This window comes from Oxyura jamaicensis, chromosome Z (assembly GCF_011077185.1).
Source record: "Oxyura jamaicensis isolate SHBP4307 breed ruddy duck chromosome Z, BPBGC_Ojam_1.0, whole genome shotgun sequence".
Classification (NCBI taxonomy): domain Eukaryota; kingdom Metazoa; phylum Chordata; class Aves; order Anseriformes; family Anatidae; genus Oxyura; species Oxyura jamaicensis.
This window is the reverse complement of record NC_048926.1, coordinates 24,513,553-24,532,870: the sequence shown is the minus strand read 5'-3', so window position 1 is coordinate 24,532,870 and position 19,318 is coordinate 24,513,553. Positions and strand designations below refer to the sequence as shown.

General features: G+C 35.0%; 1 protein-coding gene across 1 annotated transcript in view; it reads left to right on the top strand.

Moving 5' to 3' along the window:
• Positions 1 to 19,318, top strand: part of JMY (junction mediating and regulatory protein, p53 cofactor) — a 74,636-nt gene that overhangs the window by 42,360 nt on the left and 12,958 nt on the right. Inside the window, exons 6-9 of the mRNA XM_035309832.1 lie at positions 5,527 to 5,692; positions 9,827 to 10,014; positions 16,791 to 16,877; positions 19,187 to 19,282. Of these exons, the coding sequence (XP_035165723.1) occupies positions 5,527 to 5,692; positions 9,827 to 10,014; positions 16,791 to 16,877; positions 19,187 to 19,282 (537 nt within the window). The remainder of the gene's footprint in view (positions 1 to 5,526; positions 5,693 to 9,826; positions 10,015 to 16,790; positions 16,878 to 19,186; positions 19,283 to 19,318) is intronic.

The following is a 19,318-nucleotide window of genomic DNA, read 5'->3' as shown; positions in this document are numbered from 1 at the left end:
AATATAGAGTGATGAGGGATTTAGGCAGTTTGCTACAGTAGGAGGAACAGCATATGAGCTCTAACTTTGCATGCATAAATACTTGGGATTTGAACAACATCTGTGAAGTCTGAATGGTTAGTTTTATGATTATCAGTATTTTTGTGTCTTAAAGGAGGCTATAGTAAGGCAGGAATTGGTCTCTTATCCCAAGCACCAAGTGATAATACAAGAGGAAATAGCCTTAAGTTGTGAGAGGAGGTTTAGGTTGGATATTGGAGACGTTTTCTTTACTGAAAAAGTTGTGAAGTATTGGAACAGGCTGCCCAGGGAAGTGATTGAGTCACCATCCCTGAAGGTCTTCAGAAAACATGTAGATGTAGAATTTAGTAGCATGTTTTAATAGTGGACTTGGCAGTGCCAGGTTAAAAGTTGGACTATATGATCTTGGAGGTCTTTTCCGAACTAAATGATTTTATGATTCTGTGAAAAAAAGCAAAAGAACTCTACACTAATTACATATTGAACTATTTTATTCCCTGATTAGTACCACTCCAAATTCCATATGCTTTTCTGAATTTTTTTTGAGGGGAATGATGAAAACTTTCATTTTGAGGCAGACCAGAGTCTGTTTTCATGGGCTGGTTCCCAAGCCTTGTCCTCATGACAGTAAACAGAATCACTAGATCACTGTGAAAATCCTTGGTAATCTTCTAAGTATGTGAAATAGTTTAGACAAATGGAAGTGAGTGACTGGACACTTAAACTCCAACAAGTCCCTTCCTGCATATACAGGAATTAGTAACTAGTCTTTTTTTTTTTTTTTTTTTTTCCTTTAGAAGTGTACAGTTGAGTTCTAAATGTTCACTTCAAAATAATTTATATGGTAAACATTTAGAGATATTTTCATAAAAATTAATTTCAATGAAGTACTGCTTGGTTCTTTAATTTTTTTCGTAGTTTCATAATTCTAAAAGTTCTTTTTCCTGTACATTAAGCTTGAATCAAAGATACATCTGCTTCCAATGACTTTGAATATTTAAGAATGTCTTGGATTTCATGACTGTCATTTTGCTTTTGCCTGCATTGGATACATTGGCAAAAATAGGAATTTTACTAGGGATTTTATTCAAGAGAGCATGAGTAGCTATTCCCAGATTTTTTGTTGTTGTTGTTAGAAATAAATAGCAGTTTAGTAAAGATGCAACAAAACATTTTTTCAGAGAACTGTATCACCATGATAGCTTTCCTTGTATCTTCTCTCAGCCATTTTTCTTTCTGTGATAGATTTTTGGAAAGGCTAAGTAAAAAATTAAAATTGAGAAATCTTTGAATTTTTATTTAAACACATTTGAGTCATTTTTAATAACAGATTATAAATGATTTTGCTTTCTTCACTTCCAGTGTCCCAGTTGATGGTGGCAATAAAAAAAATAACTACTCAGTACTGGTGTAAAAACAAGTGGTATTAACTGAATTAATAAACAGATATTTAAATACAGAAGAAGATTTCTAGCAGGGTGTAGAGGAAGGAGTAACTGGAACAGATTTCCAGTAGGAGTTACAAACAGCGGCTTTTGTGGGAGCTTTTTATGGTTTGTTTGTTTTTTTGCAAAAGCAGAATGAGAACTACAGCTACAACGTGGAAATTTAAGAACTCACTGTAAGAAAGCGGTTATTTTTATATTTGTCTGAAAGCATTCTATGATGGTAGAAAGCTGGATTTGATGACCCTCTGTGCCATATTCTGTTTGTCTATTTTTTAATTAATTTCTTCTGTTCTCTTAGTATGTGTGCTACAGTTCTTGTAAGAGGCTTTCTGTTTTAATCCATTATATCTTGTATTACCTGTGGGGTGATTTACAGATGCTGTTTTTCTGCCATAGAACTATTAGGAAAGCTGGGTTCCTGCTTAATTTCTTCATTTAGTATAAGTGAGACAACAAAGACCCTAAACATTGTAACTTTTATGAGGGCCACAGAGATTAAATTATTTGCTTGAGTGAAAGCAGGAAGTTTAGGTATAGCAGGAAATTGAACTCATATCTCCTCAGTTCTAGTTCTAGATCCAATTGCAAAATGTTTCTGTCCTGTAATTGCATTCTCACTTTAAAATTCCTGGTATTTTTTTCACTATGTTGATCAGACTGTGACTTTTTTCTGTTTTCTTTCCAGTTGTATAGCTAGATCGTATGACATCCATATGACAATGTTCTTTTTCCATTGCTGTTGCATCTCAAAACTGAATTATAGTGATGTTGTATTCCTAAAATAGATCTGGTAGTTGGCAGCATCTGTAGTGTATGCTTGCAGGGCTAAGATTTGGTTGCAGAAAGGTCCTTTATGGTGCAGACACTGGTGCAGCTGAAAGAAATTTTGAGCTGCTATAACTTGATTAGCTGATACTTTTGAAGATAGTCAGTTTATGTCTCTGTACAGTCTTTCTGCAAAATCTGTGGATTTAAATTTGTAAACGTATTTTATTAAAGAATATATATATATTTATCAGTGAACTGTAAAATTCACCCAAATGTGTGTATATACACCTGTATATGTAGGTACATATATATGTGTGTGTGTGTGTATGTATATATACACACTTCTGGGTGAATTTTACAGTTCACTGACAAAGCCCAAGAGTTCTAAGTTGTGACAAATGTTCTAATGACATCTATACTAGGTCTGGCTGGGATGGAGTTAACTTTCCCTGCAGCAGCTCATAGAGTGCTATGCCGTGCTCTGCACTTGTAGCTAGAACAGCAGTGGTATCATGCCAGTGTTGCGTCTACTGCTGAACAGCGCTGGCACAGCACCAAGGCTCCCTCCAAACTCCCCCAGAGCCAGCAGGCTGGGGGTGGGCAAGTGGTGGGGAGGGACACAGCCAGGACAAGTGACTTAAACTGATCAGAGGGATATCCCATACCATGTGGTGTCACACTCAGCAATAAAAGCTGGGGAGGGGGAGAAAGGGGGAGAAGGGTGCTCTCATTATGAAGATGCCTGTCCTCCCAGACAGCCCCTATGTATTGAGGCTTTGCTTCTTGGGACATGGCCAAACATCTTGCTCATTGTTGGGAAGTAGGGAACTTTTTTTTTTTTTGCTTTGCTTTTTGCTTCTGCATGACCTTTGCTTGTCGTGTCCCCCTCCCCCCCCTTTCTTTTCCCTCTAATTAAATTACTATTATCTCAACCCATGAGCCTTTTTTTTCTTTCCATTGTACTTTCTTCTCCCCCCTCTTCTTTTGAGGAGGGGCAGTAAGAGGACAGTTGTGGTGGAATTAAGCTGCCCAGCAGGGTAAAACCAACACAACATAGTATTAATTTGTTGGAAAAACTAGCTATGATAAATATAGCTATGATAAATAAATAAAAAATATATATATATATATATATATATATATATATATATAATGAGGAAATAATTTTAAAATGCCAAAACACAGGAATCTCTCTATCTCTCTGGCAAATTAACGTTATCCCTCTAGTAAGGAAAAACTGGAAGGTTCAAGAGGATCTGTTCTTTCGCCCTGAAAACTTGCCATCATCACGTCATTTACTATTTTCATCACACATAGTAGCTTGATATGGATGTAGAGTAACAGACTGCCATAGCAAGACGTTTTGGTGTCACTGGACTGATAGACATGAAAGTTGCATTATTGACTGTAAGATTTATGATAATCACTTAAAGATTTAATAAGCCTTTCAGGTTGATAGCTAATATACCAAAAATGCATTCAGTAAATAATGTAGTAGAAGGAATCTTAAAAGTAGAACTTTCAAGAAGCTATTCACAGTCCTTACATCTATTAATCTCATATGGAACAAAATATAATTCAGTGAACTGCTCCTTAGTGTTTAATAAAGCTGTGAAATCCATGTCAATGAACAATGATGCAGATGCTAAAAGCTTGCAGGCTTTATAAAAGGGGTAGGATAAAGTCATGAAGTAAAATGCAGTCAGTGTACTTAATATAAAAGGCATCTTAAGAAGTCTTCAGCTGCAAGCTGTGCAGGAGGCTGGAGAACCATTTTAGAGAAGTGTCATTGCACTGCTTACTACATTTCATCCTCCTGCATATTTGCTGTTGTGCCTTTTATCCAAAAAAGGGTATTAAGTAAGACCAATTTTTGGTTTGATTCAGTACAGGTATCTTCCCGGTTTAGTATAATTATTTCTAAAAATGCCTGATAAGTAAATCCTCGGAAACCCTTTTGTGGCTATTAATTACAGTCTTAGTCCTTGAAGAAACCACCAAAAATGTGAAAACATACTAGCAACTAGTTTTTTGAATATATAGTTTGCTAGTTCCTTTTGTTTTTCCTTAGCAGATGTTGCTTTTCAATGAGATAGGTGGATCACAAGTCTTATTAAAAGTCACAATTACTTTCATCTTTCATATGGGAGAAATGTAACACATTGATTTTTGAGAAGGTAGAGAATTTGAATGTGAGTCTAACTCTTCTGCATGCAGGTTATAGAGCTGCATGTCTTTGATTTCCCTCCACAGTGAGCTCATAAGATCTACTTGCGTGTCAGTGTTTCTTGAATATGGTCTGATTTGCCAATTGTTGAGCAGTTAAACCTTGTTTTGTTGAATGCATGCTTGCCATAGGTGGAAAGGAGAATCATCTGAGCACATTAGGTTGTTCCTTGTGTCTCTTTCCTGGGTCAGACATATGAGACAAGTGCTAAAAAATATAAAAATATTTAAATCTATATATTTTTATCCTATGAAAGACTCCAGAAACGATGCTGCTATAAAATTCTATACATTCTGATGAGATAGAGCTTTCTTAAGCTTTCTGGGTCTTTTTCCTTTTAAGCTGCTGTACTAGATAAAGGTTATGAGATTTTTTTTTGAGAAAAAAAAATAGAAAAAATAGTATAAAGGGCTGCTGCTTGTCAAATGTTCTGCTTTTCTGCTTTGTTATGCCTTTACTCAAGAAGGTTAAATGTGCAATGCAGGAGAATAAAATATGACAAAATGGAGGAGAATAAAATATGACAAAAAGCACCGGTTTACTCCCTTGGCCTTTTTTTAAAAATTTTATTTTTAAAGAAACTCCTTAGTTAAATTGTTATTACAAGACAATCAGTACATGTAATTTTCCCAGTTTCCACCACCTTTCACTTCTTCCCCTCCTTCAGCTTTACTGACAATTTTAACTTTATTTTTTTAGATGCTGTTAGCAAACCAACTTTTACACTTTCTGAAGATAAAATAATAGTAATTTTATTATATCTCATTAGAGAATCAAATGGTAGAGTAAACGAATTGTAGGGATATCTCACATTACTCAATATGTGACTTAGCACTTCAGCAGTCACAAGGAGTAAGCCAATGTCTTACCATATGGAAAAAACGTCAAGTATTATAGATGGCTGAAAGTGTGTGCCTGATCAAAACCTATCTTCTCCTCTAGATGTGTTTAATTTTAACATGTTATATTTAGTGTACCAGACTGTATCTACCTGTAGTCATAAAGTCAATGATGTATTCTTCTTATCCTGCAACTGTGTTTTTTTTTCCTCTTTCCATTTAGATGCAAAGTCTGAAGGGTGGTACAGAAGCCATAGCCCATTTGGACCAGTTAGAAGCTGATTATTATGATCTACAGCTTCAATTATATGAAGTGCAGTTTGAGATCCTAAAATATGAAGAGCTACTGCTGACAGCACAACTTGAAAGCATCAGAAGATTGATGTCAGGTGCTTTATGCATTTTAATTAACTCATAATCTGTAAAAGATAATTCTTTTCCTAAGAATCTAGTAAAACCCGTGGGAATGAAATGAGAAACAGTCTCTGTACCACGTCAAGCTGGATTTTCTAACATACTGTTAACATATACTCTTGTTCATAAGATGAATACATACAGATACAGAAGTTTTGGTATGGTTGTCATTGTCTGTGTTTGGAAATAAGTAATAAGGTACTATGTAAGGTTTGGAAAACTAAATTCAGGGAGGAAGAAATGTCTTAATTACTGGAATTATCTCATAAAAATCTGCATTGGCATTACTTTTTTCTTCAGAGTGATTAGTTTCCAAAAGATATTCCTGTAAATCAGAATTCTTCAGCTAATCTTTGAAGCTTGTTGTATTGCTATCTTACTCATTTAGAGCAGTGGTGCAAATACCATGTTTCCAAAACCTATTCTGTATCTTGTACTTACAAACTACAGAAGTTGTACAGGCAAGTTTTTGAATCCAGTTCTGTCTTTGAAACTTTTTGTTCTTAATGTTTTTATTCACATAAATTCTGTTTTATTGTTTAGTGAATAGGGCTTGTGGAACAAATTCTGTTCTGGATAGAAAAGTCACTTGAGAATAGAGATATGAAGGTAGGTTGTATTTTGACTTGCCTCTGGAGAAAGAAAAAATATACCTATCACTGTTGTGAAAGGAATCCTCCTTTCAGGCTTGTGATGGCAACAATATTAACTGCTCCTATGGAAGATCAGGACTGAAAATTCTGACTTCAAAGAAATGTGGGGGAGCTATGACCACATGCCTCTGTGGAAAGCTAGATAGTGCTTTATGGATAGTTGTTTGTACTTGGGAAATCAGTACTGATTGTACTGAAGAAAACCTCTTGAGCAGGAGGCTGAGAAGAAATGTGTATCAAAATACTTTCTCATTGGTGAGAGCCTTCAGAGATTAAGCCTGTTGTAAAGACATAATTGGTCTTTACAAGTTGTCAATAATGTTTTCTCCAGAATTCTCAAAAAGTGCTCAGCTCCACAGCCTGACCAAAAATAAAACAAAGCCCCAAATCAACTAAACAAACAGCCCTCTCATTCCTGAATGGCAACAAAATAGTTGCCTGTTTTGTCTTCCTTTGCTGTATTTTTTAATAAAGAAATCTAATATATATATATATTTAATCAGAGCTGTATGTGTTAGAAGGAATGACTGTTTTTAATAACTCTCAGACATACCAGAAAATGGAAAATACAGTTCCTAAATGTGTTGAAATTTTGTGCAAATGATGAAGTTACCTCTTCAGACTTTAGTCAGGCAAGAGGGAATAGAAAAATACATCATGTGAAAATTGCGACAATAAAGGAGCTACACCTTTTCAAAACTATTCTAATCTGAAAGAAAGCTTCTCAGTGATGTAGTGGTCTTTTCGTATGTGCGACTTCAGTGGGTTAAAGCAGAAAAGTATGGTCTGTGGCATCTTCAGTTACGCTTTCTTTTTAAAGTGTACTTATAGTCAGTAAAAAAAATAGCCTTTTAATAGGGCACATCTGTGTGATTTCAAATACGTGTGCCTTAATGACTTTTAGAGGCTGTTGCTATTCTTTCTTCATTGACTATTTGGGCTCTGTGGAGATGTATTGGAGGGTTTTGGGTTCTGTTCTGATATACAGGACATTGGCAGTACTATAGATGAAGTCCCAGCTGAGAATTTTTTGAGAACATGATTTGATTTCTCTGCCAGTTTGTATTTGGAGGTTGAAAGCTAGAAGAAAAGCATTTTCTTTTGTGAATTCAGCTAATTGAGTCTGAAAAATATTGAATAAAAATACATTGCTGTATTTTAAATGGCAGTAGTAGTCTTTTACTGTTGTTAATCAAATACCTGCACTAAAATTCAGAAAATCTGAATTTACTAAGTTAAAATTTTAAAGAGTGTTATTCTGTCCATATAAATACCTTTATAAGATGGATTTGAGGTGGATGCATTGCCATCAACAGAGCAAGCGATAGAGGCTTACTGTTTCAGTTGGAAGCTATTGAACAGTTAGAAATAATGTGGATCTTATCTGAAGAGGAATCATTCTCATTGTTTTATTGAAAGTGTTTGAGCCATTAGAAGTTTAACTACTTACCAAACTTACAGTTAAAATGACTTAGACATTTTAGAAGCTCAAAAGCTGTTCATAGAAAACTTGTGTAGTTTTTGAAGGAAGTTGCAAGAGAATTGCCAAGTTTTTCTTCTATCAGTAAAAAATTGTTTAAGATCTTTTAGGACTGGTATGTTTAACTGGTTTGCAGCTGAGCTGTTGGGGTTTCATTCATAAACTCATCCTTAATTCTTCATGAAAGCACGTTCTAAAACAATTTCCATGTAAATTCTCTCATTTTATGTGTGTAGCAAAATATAGTTGTTTTAGCCATTTTTTTTTAATGTTGTCACTGTTGTGAGAAAGGTGTGAGAAAAATCTCAATATTTTTTTTCAGACAGGAGCTACTGTGAAGCTGTTTTATTCATGATTGCAATGGCAGGAGTCCTGCCAATTAGGAGCACATTATAGTAAAAAAATCATAACCTTTTGTTCCCTATTACCCGACACTTGATCACCTCAACACTCCTCTACGCCATATATGTACAATTTTTCTTTTTTTCAACCCTTAATTTATCCCTTTCCCTTTTTTTCCCTTTCTTTTGTTTTGAGAACCTGTGATCTTTATTTTACTGTTCTCACACTGCTCATCCTGTTTTTCTCAAGCTTCCACCTTATTTTGGAACAGTGAGGCCTTCTACTGTCCACTTATCTACTTAGCATTCCTCCTTGTACACAACTACCTTGGAAAACAGAAAATTAGTTCTCTACTGCAAAAACACAACTTAGTTTCTCACAAAGGGGGTTCTAATGACTTGGCTATTTTATGTCTGGATGAATTTTTTTTTTTTTTTTAACTGAACACTAACGTAAAGACTTAAGGAGGTCTGTTTTTATTCAATTTTATTTTAAGGTTGATATAATTATGTTATTTCTTTTCTGTAAGTGCCATGTCAACTGAGCTGAAATTAGCATGACACAATCAGATTTTTGGTTATATCAGAGACCTCACACACAAATAACATGAACTAAAAACCGCTTTTATAAAACGGTCAGTTCTGAAGAAGACCCTGCCTTCTTCCCCAGATAATTTAGGAGCAGAAGTAGGAGGAAGTTACGGTCTTCTTGAAAGGTAGTTAAAGGAGAAAGGAGAAGGCTTGGTAGTGCTGCAGAGGAGTCACTTGACAGAGATGCTGGCTATAAGTGCTGTTTAAGCCATCATTAATGCATATCTTTCTTGGTGTATTGCAAGCAACTCCTACTTGCTATGCCAGTGAAACAGGGAACGAGACCTTTTCTGCTTCTTCATTAAAACATTCAGCAAGGATTTATAATTATCACTCCTTCCTTCTTGGCAAGAGATGAGAAGTCAGCATTCAGAGATGAGCTCAACGTTACACTGAGTACTCCACTCAGGAGGCTAAAAATCATGAGTGTTGATAAAACTATTTACAATGACATGCCTGTAATGCTTTGAAGGATTGCCTTGAAGTTACCCTTCCACTGCTGCCTCTGAGCACAGGACATGACTGGGAGGTCAAAAACCTTCTGAGAGGATTTTTTATCATTGTGTTGTCCAATTTCCCTCCCATGAAATTAATAGTAGGTTGTGGCAGAAGAATCTCATGCTAAATACTTCAGAGAGTCTGTATATCCTGAACTTTGTAATGAAGACCAAAGGATATTACTGTGCAGCATGGATTCCTTGTATTAGCTAAGAGACCCAAAGACATGCATGGGCATTGTGATCAAGTTAGATTACAGACTTAAGCACACATTTACAGCATTTATTCTTTAATGCTCTGAGCTTACCTGAATAACAGGTTGTATGTTTCATTTGTATTGATTTCTGTTTGTCATACAACCTTTAAAGCCTTATAGTGCTTTTAATGCTATTACACTGACCTTTTGTTTCTGTTCTTACTCAGAAATGACTGTAGCATTCTTATGCATTAAGTCTTGCAACTTGAGTTTGTTGTTGAACAAAACAGAACATTAATCAAATACAAATTATTGATTTGACTTTTTCATTGCTGACATTTTTAAAACAGAGAAGAGAGAAGAAGTGGTATATTATGACACTTACGAAAGTATGGAAGCCATGCTTGAAAAAGAGGATATGGCAACATCTGCACACTTGCAAAAGGAGGAGCTGCAAAAATTGCAACAAAAAATTCGCCAGCTGGAAGCAAGGCGTGGACGTATTTCAGCCAAGAAAGCCTACCTCAGAAATAAAAAGGTACTATTAAATTGCAAATTTCTAGCGTAATTAGCAAATTTAATAAAACTTCTAAAGAATATATTTCAAAAGGTTACATTACTTCCAAGTCTCTTAAAATTTTTGTGGACTATATTTAATAACTACTAAAATTTATTTTATAGTGTAATTAGATAAAACAGTATGTATTTTCAAATCAGTATCTTTAAAATTCAGTATATCTTGTAGCTTTAAAGGAACCTTTCATCACTTGGAAGTCAACAAATATAAAATTTCTATTTTTTAAAAAAGTTTCTATTAACTATTCAGAATACTTGCATGTGGAGATTTTATCATGTTTTTACAGAGAACCGATTTATGTCTTGATTTACAATTTACAGAAGAGAATCTTCAATAGTGTTTTCTCTCTCAAGTTATATTTTCATTCTCTCACTTTGTCCTTTGACACCTAAGTATTATGTCATTGATTCTGTTTTCAGCAATCATACATGCAACAAGTTCCTAATTTATAAAGCTAGGTGTATACTTCTGTACTAAAATTAGGGTCAGTTTCCTTTTTTATGCAATTCATGGTTGAGATGTGCAGAAAATGGTTTTAATACAGCAAAGATTTTGAAATTGTATATGAAATGTAGATAAGTTTATTAATTCTTCTTTCCAGAATGACTTGTTTATTGTTCCCAAGCAGTTTGCAGTTACATCAATATGCATTATTAATAAGATAGCTTAGTGAGTAGAATAGATCAAAATTTTGATAAAGCAGTGTAATACTTCTTAAAAAGAGTATTTCCACCCCACACTATATACTATAAGGCTATATAAAAGTCTAAGTTGAGACCCCATTCTAAATTAGGATCTTTATATTTTGTGTTTTTATATAGTTAGTAGAATATGAGAAGACTGTAAATAATTATAAAAGCAATTTCTCTTTTTAGCCAGTTAGGGGAATTAGTTTGCTCAAAGCCATTGTGTTTATTTTTTGTGGTTTTATAAAACATATCACAAAACAGTACTTCTTAGTCCTTTAAGTAATAAAGGACTCTTTCTTGTCATGTTACGTTAATTAATGTAGGCTGTAATAATTATGTAATATAATAATTATGTAATAATTATGCTATTTTCTCCTGAATATGAAGAGACATGGCAGGCACCTTAGGGAGTACACAGACCTGCTTAAAAGCCAGAGGCTGGTTTTTTTACCTTACTTACCTTAAGGAATTACCAAGTTGAGAAGTAAGCCTGCGGCAGGAGTAGAGACTTTGTAGCATGTCATACCAATATAATTAACTAGGCACTGTCAAGTGGTTTATTTGTTTCATGGTTATGCTGTGATAAAACACCTTGTTTATGGTGAAGAAATTGGTTGTTTTAGGCTACAGCACTGCAGCATGCCTACTTGTGCACTAAAACACGATGTAGGGATGTGTGTGGTAGTGTTGCTCATCAGGGCAAAAAGAAGCATCAAACTCAGTAGTCTGGTTGCATTCTGCAGCATGTGTATGAAAAGAGCACAGGACATTAGCCAACAATATTTATGTTAGAGGTAGTTATTGTAGCGGCTCTTAACGACTGCTGAATATTACTTGGAACCCTTTTCAGCTTACTAGTAATTACCTAAAAAATCAAGACTGTCTTCTGTCTTAGATTTAAACATAAGCAATCATTGTATGTTGAGTTGCCATTCTAGTTATATTGGAAAATATTTTTAATGAATTCTACCTACAGTGCCTGATGCAAATTCATTAAATTTTACAAACCTGTGAGGGGACAAAGGGGCTTTTGCTTTGGAAGATTTTGTGATTTACCTTAGGTATGCAGAACAAAGATACAGATGGGGTGCAGAAGTGGAGTCTAGATGGTGAGAATGAGTGCAGTGATAACTATGCTAAATGGATAAAAGAATGAGGTTTTGAGGCTGGTTTTAGAAAGTACTGACTATATAAATCTCTTTCTTAAAAGTCTCTCTCTCTCAGGTATGTAACATTCATTGCTGACAGTCTGTTTCATGTTTTTCAGATAGTGTTCCTGATGATGTTTGTTTCAGTTTAAAATGTAGTTTTAAGCAAGTTCAGATTGGTTTGGTGGGGTTTTGGTAGGGCCTATGGTGGTGTGTACAAAAATGTTGTGGTATATTTAGAATTTATAGTCCTTGCTCGTTATTAGCTTTTTGGCAATTGAAGAAAACTCTTAGGAGAATGCCTCCTTTCCAGCTGCATATGTGTATCTTGATTAAGGAAAAAGGAAACAATAGGAAATGATTCTCTATCATCAGTTTTTACTTTTCAGAGAAGGCTGTTTCACCATCCAAGTATTTTAAAATTTTGTCTGTTGAGATAACGAAGCAGGAGGAAGCAGTTATTATGCGTGGAATAAGACTTCTATGTAATACAAACTTCTGTGACTATAGTCACTTTGTTTTCCAGAAAGTCTTTACTTGTTTTTGCAGTTGATACTTTTCTTAATAACATCAAATAATTTTAAATGACCCTTCTTTAGAAGACTTGTTAGAGACCTCACTCAGTTGTATTTCTGAGTTACTGGGCCAGCATTTTTTAAATGTATGGCTTTGCTGAGGTTAATATTCTTTCACTTTTTTTTTTTTTTTTTTTTTAACAAATTTTACATTTATTAAGCAGTCATTTCCTGATGTTACTTTGTGTTGATGACAGTTATGAATAAAAGATTTTTTTGTTGATATTATTATTTTTCTAACTTATTTAAAGCTTGTTACGGATTTTTCATTTTTTCATGCAGGATGTCTCTATTGTTATCCCAGTCTACCCCCTGCTGGCTGCGCAGTAGTATTAATTAGTTTATAGTATGAAAAACATCTGTTTTATTATGGATCTAGATTTATAGCCTAGTCATGGTAATAAAGATAATGTAGAAGGTGTTTGTAAAAATAACTTAGAAAAAAATGGAGTTAAGAAGAAATTGAACTATTTGACATCCAGTAAATGTATTCCTCATCATGGCAGTGGAGAGGAGCAACTCTTTGGTGAAACAGTTTGGGATATGCTTATAATTAATTCATTCTTTGATCTAAGAAGCTTCTTCTGTTGTGTCCATTTAATAGGAGACCTTTATTACTTTGCCAGCACACAGGTTAAAGCACAACCTGTGCCAACTTACAGCAACAGTTAACATTGGGTTATGTGGTATACTTTCATAACACTATTATTACTATTACATTTTAAGGATATAACTACATAGAAATCTTACAATATGCTTCCTGCACACACTGAGTTTACTAAAGGAGAAGATGCTTTTCAATCTGAAAGCAAGGTTTAGTGGAACTAATTAAAATAATACTAATACAGACCTCTTGGTTTAGTGGAAATAATGAAAATAATACTAGTACAGACCTCTTCTATATATTAGAAAAGAGCAATATATATATGATAATATATTTTGTATTATTTCTATATATGTTATATGCTTCTCCCAAGCACCAAGTGATATGCTGAGGGGAAATGACCTCCTAGACCTCCAGGGGAGTTCTAGGTTGGATATTAGGAGAAATTTCGCTACTGTTGTGCAGCATTGGAACAGGCTGTCCAGGGAAGCGGTTGAGTCACCATCCTTGGAGATCTTCAAGGAATGTGTAGATGTAGAACTTAGTAGCGTGGCTTAGTGGTGGACTTGTCAGTACGAGGCTAAAGGTTGGACTGTATGATCTTGGAGGTCTTTTCTAACCTGAATGATTCTATGATTCTATGAATATTTCATGTTACTTGTCTTAAATATAGTAGCTTATCCAGTGATAAAGGTTGATATGGTTCACTAGCTTTCCTTTTCTGTCTTTACAACAGAAACATAGTTGATATTACAGAAACCAGTCAGATGATTAAAAGAGAAATACACAGTTCTGCTGTATGCTTTCTGAAGTTTGTACAGTTAATCCACATGTTTTGTTAAGTGTGGCCCTCTGTCTGGACATCATGCTCCCACTAAAGTTTTACCAGTCCTGAGATGGAAGGATTACTTCATGTGTGGTGCGCTACACTCCTGTTCATATACCCATGTTATGATGTTTTATTTTTTTTGGCCAAAGTATGAGGTTATTGATTTATGTCAATTCTGTCATCCACTGAAGGACTTGGGGGTTCTGGTAGATGAAAGGCTTGACATGATCCAGCAGTACACGCTTACAGCCCAGAAGGCCATCTGCATCCTGGGCTGCTTCAAAAGAGTGACCAGCAGATGGAGGGAGGTAATTGTCCCCCACCTGGACTGCTGCATCCAGGTCTGGGGCCCCCAGCACAAAAAGGATGTGGACCTTTTAGAGCAGGTCCAGAGGAGGGCCACGAAGATGATTAGAGGGCTGGAGCACCTCTGCTATGAGCAAAGGCTGAGAGAGCTGGGGCTGTTCAGCCTGGAGGAGAGGAGGCTCCAGGGAGACCTATTTGTGGCCTTTTAATACTTAAAGGAGTCCTATAAAAAAGATGGAGAAGGACTCTTCACTCAGGTAGATAATGATAGGACAAGGAGGAATGGTCTTAAACTAAAAGAGGATAGATTTAGACAAAACATTATGAGGAAATTCTACACTGTAGGGGTAGCGAGGAACAGGTTGCCAAGAGAAGCTGTGGGTGCACCATCCCAAGGCCTTGGCCAGCCTGATCTAGTGGGTGGCGTCCCTGCCTGTGGCAGGGGATTTGGCATTAGATGATATTTAAGGTTCCTTCAAACCTGAGCCATTCTATGATTGTAATAATCCAGGTCACGTTCTTCAGTTCTTCCACCTGAGTATTTTTTCTTCATCCTTAGTTTGCAGTCGGTTCATCTTGTCTACAAGTAGAACCCTGCATTTGTCCCTATGAAATTGCAACCTTTCTTTTTTAAGAACATATCTGTAATTAAGATGATTCAGAATTCTACTCCTGTGCTGCAATGTTTTCAGCCCCTCCTAGTTGCTTTTAAAAAATAATTATTATTTTCAAAGAATGGAGGCCTAATTAAGTTAAAGTAGGTCATTCTTTATTAATATAAAGTCAGCAAAAAAAATGTTTTTGTCCACTTCATGATCTTTCTTTAAATGCTTAAAATATATTTCTTTATTGCTCTTGTTCAGAAATATTTAAATATTAATGCTAAACAGAATATTTCAGAAAAGTATGATCCCAATTATTTGTGAGAGAATATCCTTGGAGTTTGTATACTTCTTTAGTCTTGCTAGAATATCAAAAACCCAACAACAACAACAACAAAAACATAAACAGAATATACAATCTTAATTATTTCGTAATATTCTTTTAATCAAAATTAATGCATAGAGAATAAACTGTACAGGTAAATCAGTACAAGGTTTACAAAAAGTTAGATTCTCTAGTAATATTCTTAACGCTATTACTGTGTCTTTGAAATGCAAAAATTAGGTAGAATGTACTTTGGTAGTTACAACTTCAATGGATTATACTTTGAGGTGGTATTAATTGTAATCGGGGGGAAAAACAAACAAACAAAAAAACCAACCACACAAGCAAACATAAAGCCCATCATCATTTAGTTATATGTACACCTCTGAAGTTGGGACAGTATTTCCTTAGAAACTAGTGCTCTTGTCAGACATTGCATGTGTATGGCAGCAAAACTGATAGACTTATGTTCACGACAACATGGTATTTCTTCCCTATGCAGGAACCCTGGCTACCTTTTTACAAACATGAACGTGGTCTCATAGTCAGTTTTTAGGAGAATGCAGGCTTATTTCAGCAGTTCGAGTGACTAAAACAGGTCATTTTTATCGCTTCCCTCTGTGATTTTGTGTCTTTCTGCCATGACTGCAGAATCTTGCTTGATGGCTGATACTTGATCAGCTCCCCCAAGTAACGGGTGAATGGGCACTTCAGTGCCTGTCTGGCTTCAGCCACTCAGTCAAGCTGATGGATCCTGGGGTGCCCCATAGGTTCTTCCAGCTGCAGTCATGCTCCAAACTGTTGCCTAGTAGTGGTCTGTCTTACACAGCCGTGAGTCTTGCTTCCAACTACACATCTGACCTTGTTCTAGTTCTGTCTGGTGCCAGTACTGGCTCCAACTTCATGGCCTGTAGTGAGAGGTGTCCCGTCCCTCAGAATTGTCCAATGAACTTGTCCATCACTTCCCTACTCGAAGGGTATGCCACATGCTTATTCTTTGCAACAGATACTTAATCAGGTCTTTTTATATAATATACCTTAAGTTTGAGAGTCATGCTTCTTATCTACTGTAACATGTCCAGTTTTCTTTTAATCTATTCTTATTCTCAGGGAATGTAATAAATGCTTGTTTCTAAAATAGATACTACAGCCACTAACTTCGTATAACAAGTAAACTGTGTTTACATAAGATTGTAACAACTTTATTAATGTTTGTGCTTTCAGATTACACATGCCGAGGGTAAGCTCACACTTGCAAATGGGAAGCTACCTACTTGCATAAACAGAAATACATAATGCATGATTATTATCCATGTATACAAGTGCATGGAGCTGCACAAGGCTTTTATGAAGGACTTGACAAATCAGCATTTCTTGCCACTTATGTACTTGTAGAAGAGACCTTTCAAGCAGCTGTTATTGTATATTCTTTTGACAGATAAAAGTAATGTTTGTTGTGTTTTTTTTCCTCTTGCTTTTGTTTCCATTTTATGGTTTTATTTGTAAGCTAAATCACCTTGGTTAAATTAGGTTGTCTGAAATAGGCTTAATAATTTTTATTTTTCTAATTCTTAGCACTGTTTGTGAAATATTACATTATGAATTGAAAACTAGTATTTGAAATTCATCCTTTATAGATAATATTTGATGTTCCTACAGGAGATATGTATTGCAAAGCATAATGAAAAGATCCAGCAGCATCACCAGAGTGAGGAGGAGTACAAAATGCACCATAATGTTCAGCTAGTAAGTTCAAATTTTCTGCTTATCAGTTTAGCCTTAAGTTAATAGCTAGCATTCTTCATTATACAATCATTAGCAGAGTATTCAAAGTGATAGCTGTTTTAAAAAGATGGTGTGTATCCTTGAACTTCAGATAATGGATTTTTATATCATATTGTGCTGGTAAGGGAGAATGTATGCCTGTGTTAGGATGTCATTCAGTCCAATCAAGTAAGAAGGTTCAATAATACTGGGTTCACAGTCCAAGTGATTACTGTTAGACTTAAAGCTGCATGCAAAATTTGTTATGATGTGCACATCTCTGAGTAGAGCATGAGGTATGCTGAAATGAGTAAAGAAACCATCCACATTTATTCTTGCAAAGTAATAAGCTTGCTTTTTCTCTTTTCACTACAAAAGAAATCAATTGGATTGTGTTGTGTAATTTATTTCTAGCTATATGCTCCACAGTTCTCTGCAGTCTCATCACAAGAGTAGGCTGTCTAGTCTGACTGTTGTGCTGTACATAATAGACTATTTTAAAGAGTATTCAAACTCTGGGCTAGGTCTTTGGAGCTGATACAGTATCAATATTTAATAAACATCACTGACAAAGAAGCATTGAAATCCAAGTCTTCTTAATTCAGGCTTCATTTAGATCAGTGAAAGGGATTCTGTTTCATCCTTATACATTTTTAACATTGATACATTTGTCCAGGTCAGCTGTATAATTTATTTTATGAAAAGGCTACTTGTGAAAGACCACATGCACTGGCCTACTCTTCAGTAACTTAGAAATATACATTTTCAGTTCTTATAGTAATGCAAAGGATTTTGCTATGTGGATTGCAGTCCATTTATCACTCATATTTAAGACTTGACAAATGTAAACAACTTCCCTATCTTTCAAATATTACAGGGCTTTTTTGTTATTTATTTCATGGATTTGCCAACTTGCATTATATAAAGAACATTTAAGCTATTTTTTGTCTTTTTTATTCTGTTAATAATTTAACTTAAAATATCAAATATTACATAAAATAGGTTTTCAGCCACTTTTTTCATGAAAAATTTTGAAAAGATAACCATGGAGGTTTCCAAGCCTGAAACCAAATAAACGTTGCAATATCATTGTGGTTGCTAAAACAAACAAAACACACACATGGCCCACCTGCTCCTCCCTCAGGTATGAGACTGCTTCAGGAAAAAATTGACTGGATTGCATATGAAAAATGCAGGCGTGGTGGTAGGAGAACTATCCTTTCTTCTTGTTATAATCTTTTCTTTGTACTTCTCTGTTAATTTATTTGCCCAATTTCTGTTACTTTCTTTCACCACATGCTTCTTCTCCTTTTTGTTTCCTGTCCTTACCATTTTTCACACGTCCTCCTCTTCTTTTCCCTAATGCATCTATATGTATTTCCTTTGAAATCACAGGAGTTGGCAGTTTGTAAAGGACACTGGGAAACTAGCTGATTTCTGAAAACAACAGGCAGGCAGACACTACTTTTATGTTGGTTGAATTAGAATAAAAAGTTCATGAAGCTGATATTCTGAATTTTAATGACATTTATGAGCTTTTATTCACTTAATGCCATGAGCCTTTTAAGTATTAAGGCTGCTGTTAATGCTCAGGAGATTTTTCTTTGTAGTTATTTGTTCTATGCCTCATCGTTCTCCTGATAATTCCTGTACTTACGCATACAGTGGCCATGTGATAACTAATGTTTGCCATGTGATAACTAATGTCCATTTCAATAAATTTGACTGTAGTGTTTTGTTCAAAGAATCAGTAATTTTGCTGAAATTTTATGAAAAAGAATGACTAGTTAAAGGAGGTGGATCCAGATGGGTTTCCACTGAGGTAAGATCTCCAAACAAGAAAAAATACTACTGCTTTAGTTGCAAGGAAGAGCTTCAAATGTTTATTTAAATAAGATCACTGAAAATCAAGCCAGATTAAATAATGACAGATTAATACAAAACTTTAGTTTACTATTGTGAATTTTAATTTTAAAATGCGTACTTAATTTGTTCAATACTGTTTCTCAGTATGTTATTTATCATCTTTCAAAGTAAAAAGTTCCATACTCAGACTGAAATCTTTCTTTATTGAGTTTTGTATTTCAGTGAGGTTATAAAATACGAAATTTATACTATTTTTCAAGGGGAAAAGAGAGACAGTTTTGAGGTTCAGAAATGTGTTTATTGGAGAAATACATTGTTAGTTAGGTAACTCATTAAAACTAGTAGAAGAGTTATTTTCATGCAGTATTTTGATGATGCTAAACCTAGCATTGAATGTAATACTTATTTTCCATATATTTTCTCAGAAGCGAGATCAACTACAAGATGAAGAGGAAAGAAAGAGCTCCTGGGTTAGTCAGGAACGACAGAAAACACTGGACAGACTTCGCACATTTAAGCAGGTAAAAGAAGAATTGTTTTTCTTCTTTTACACATTT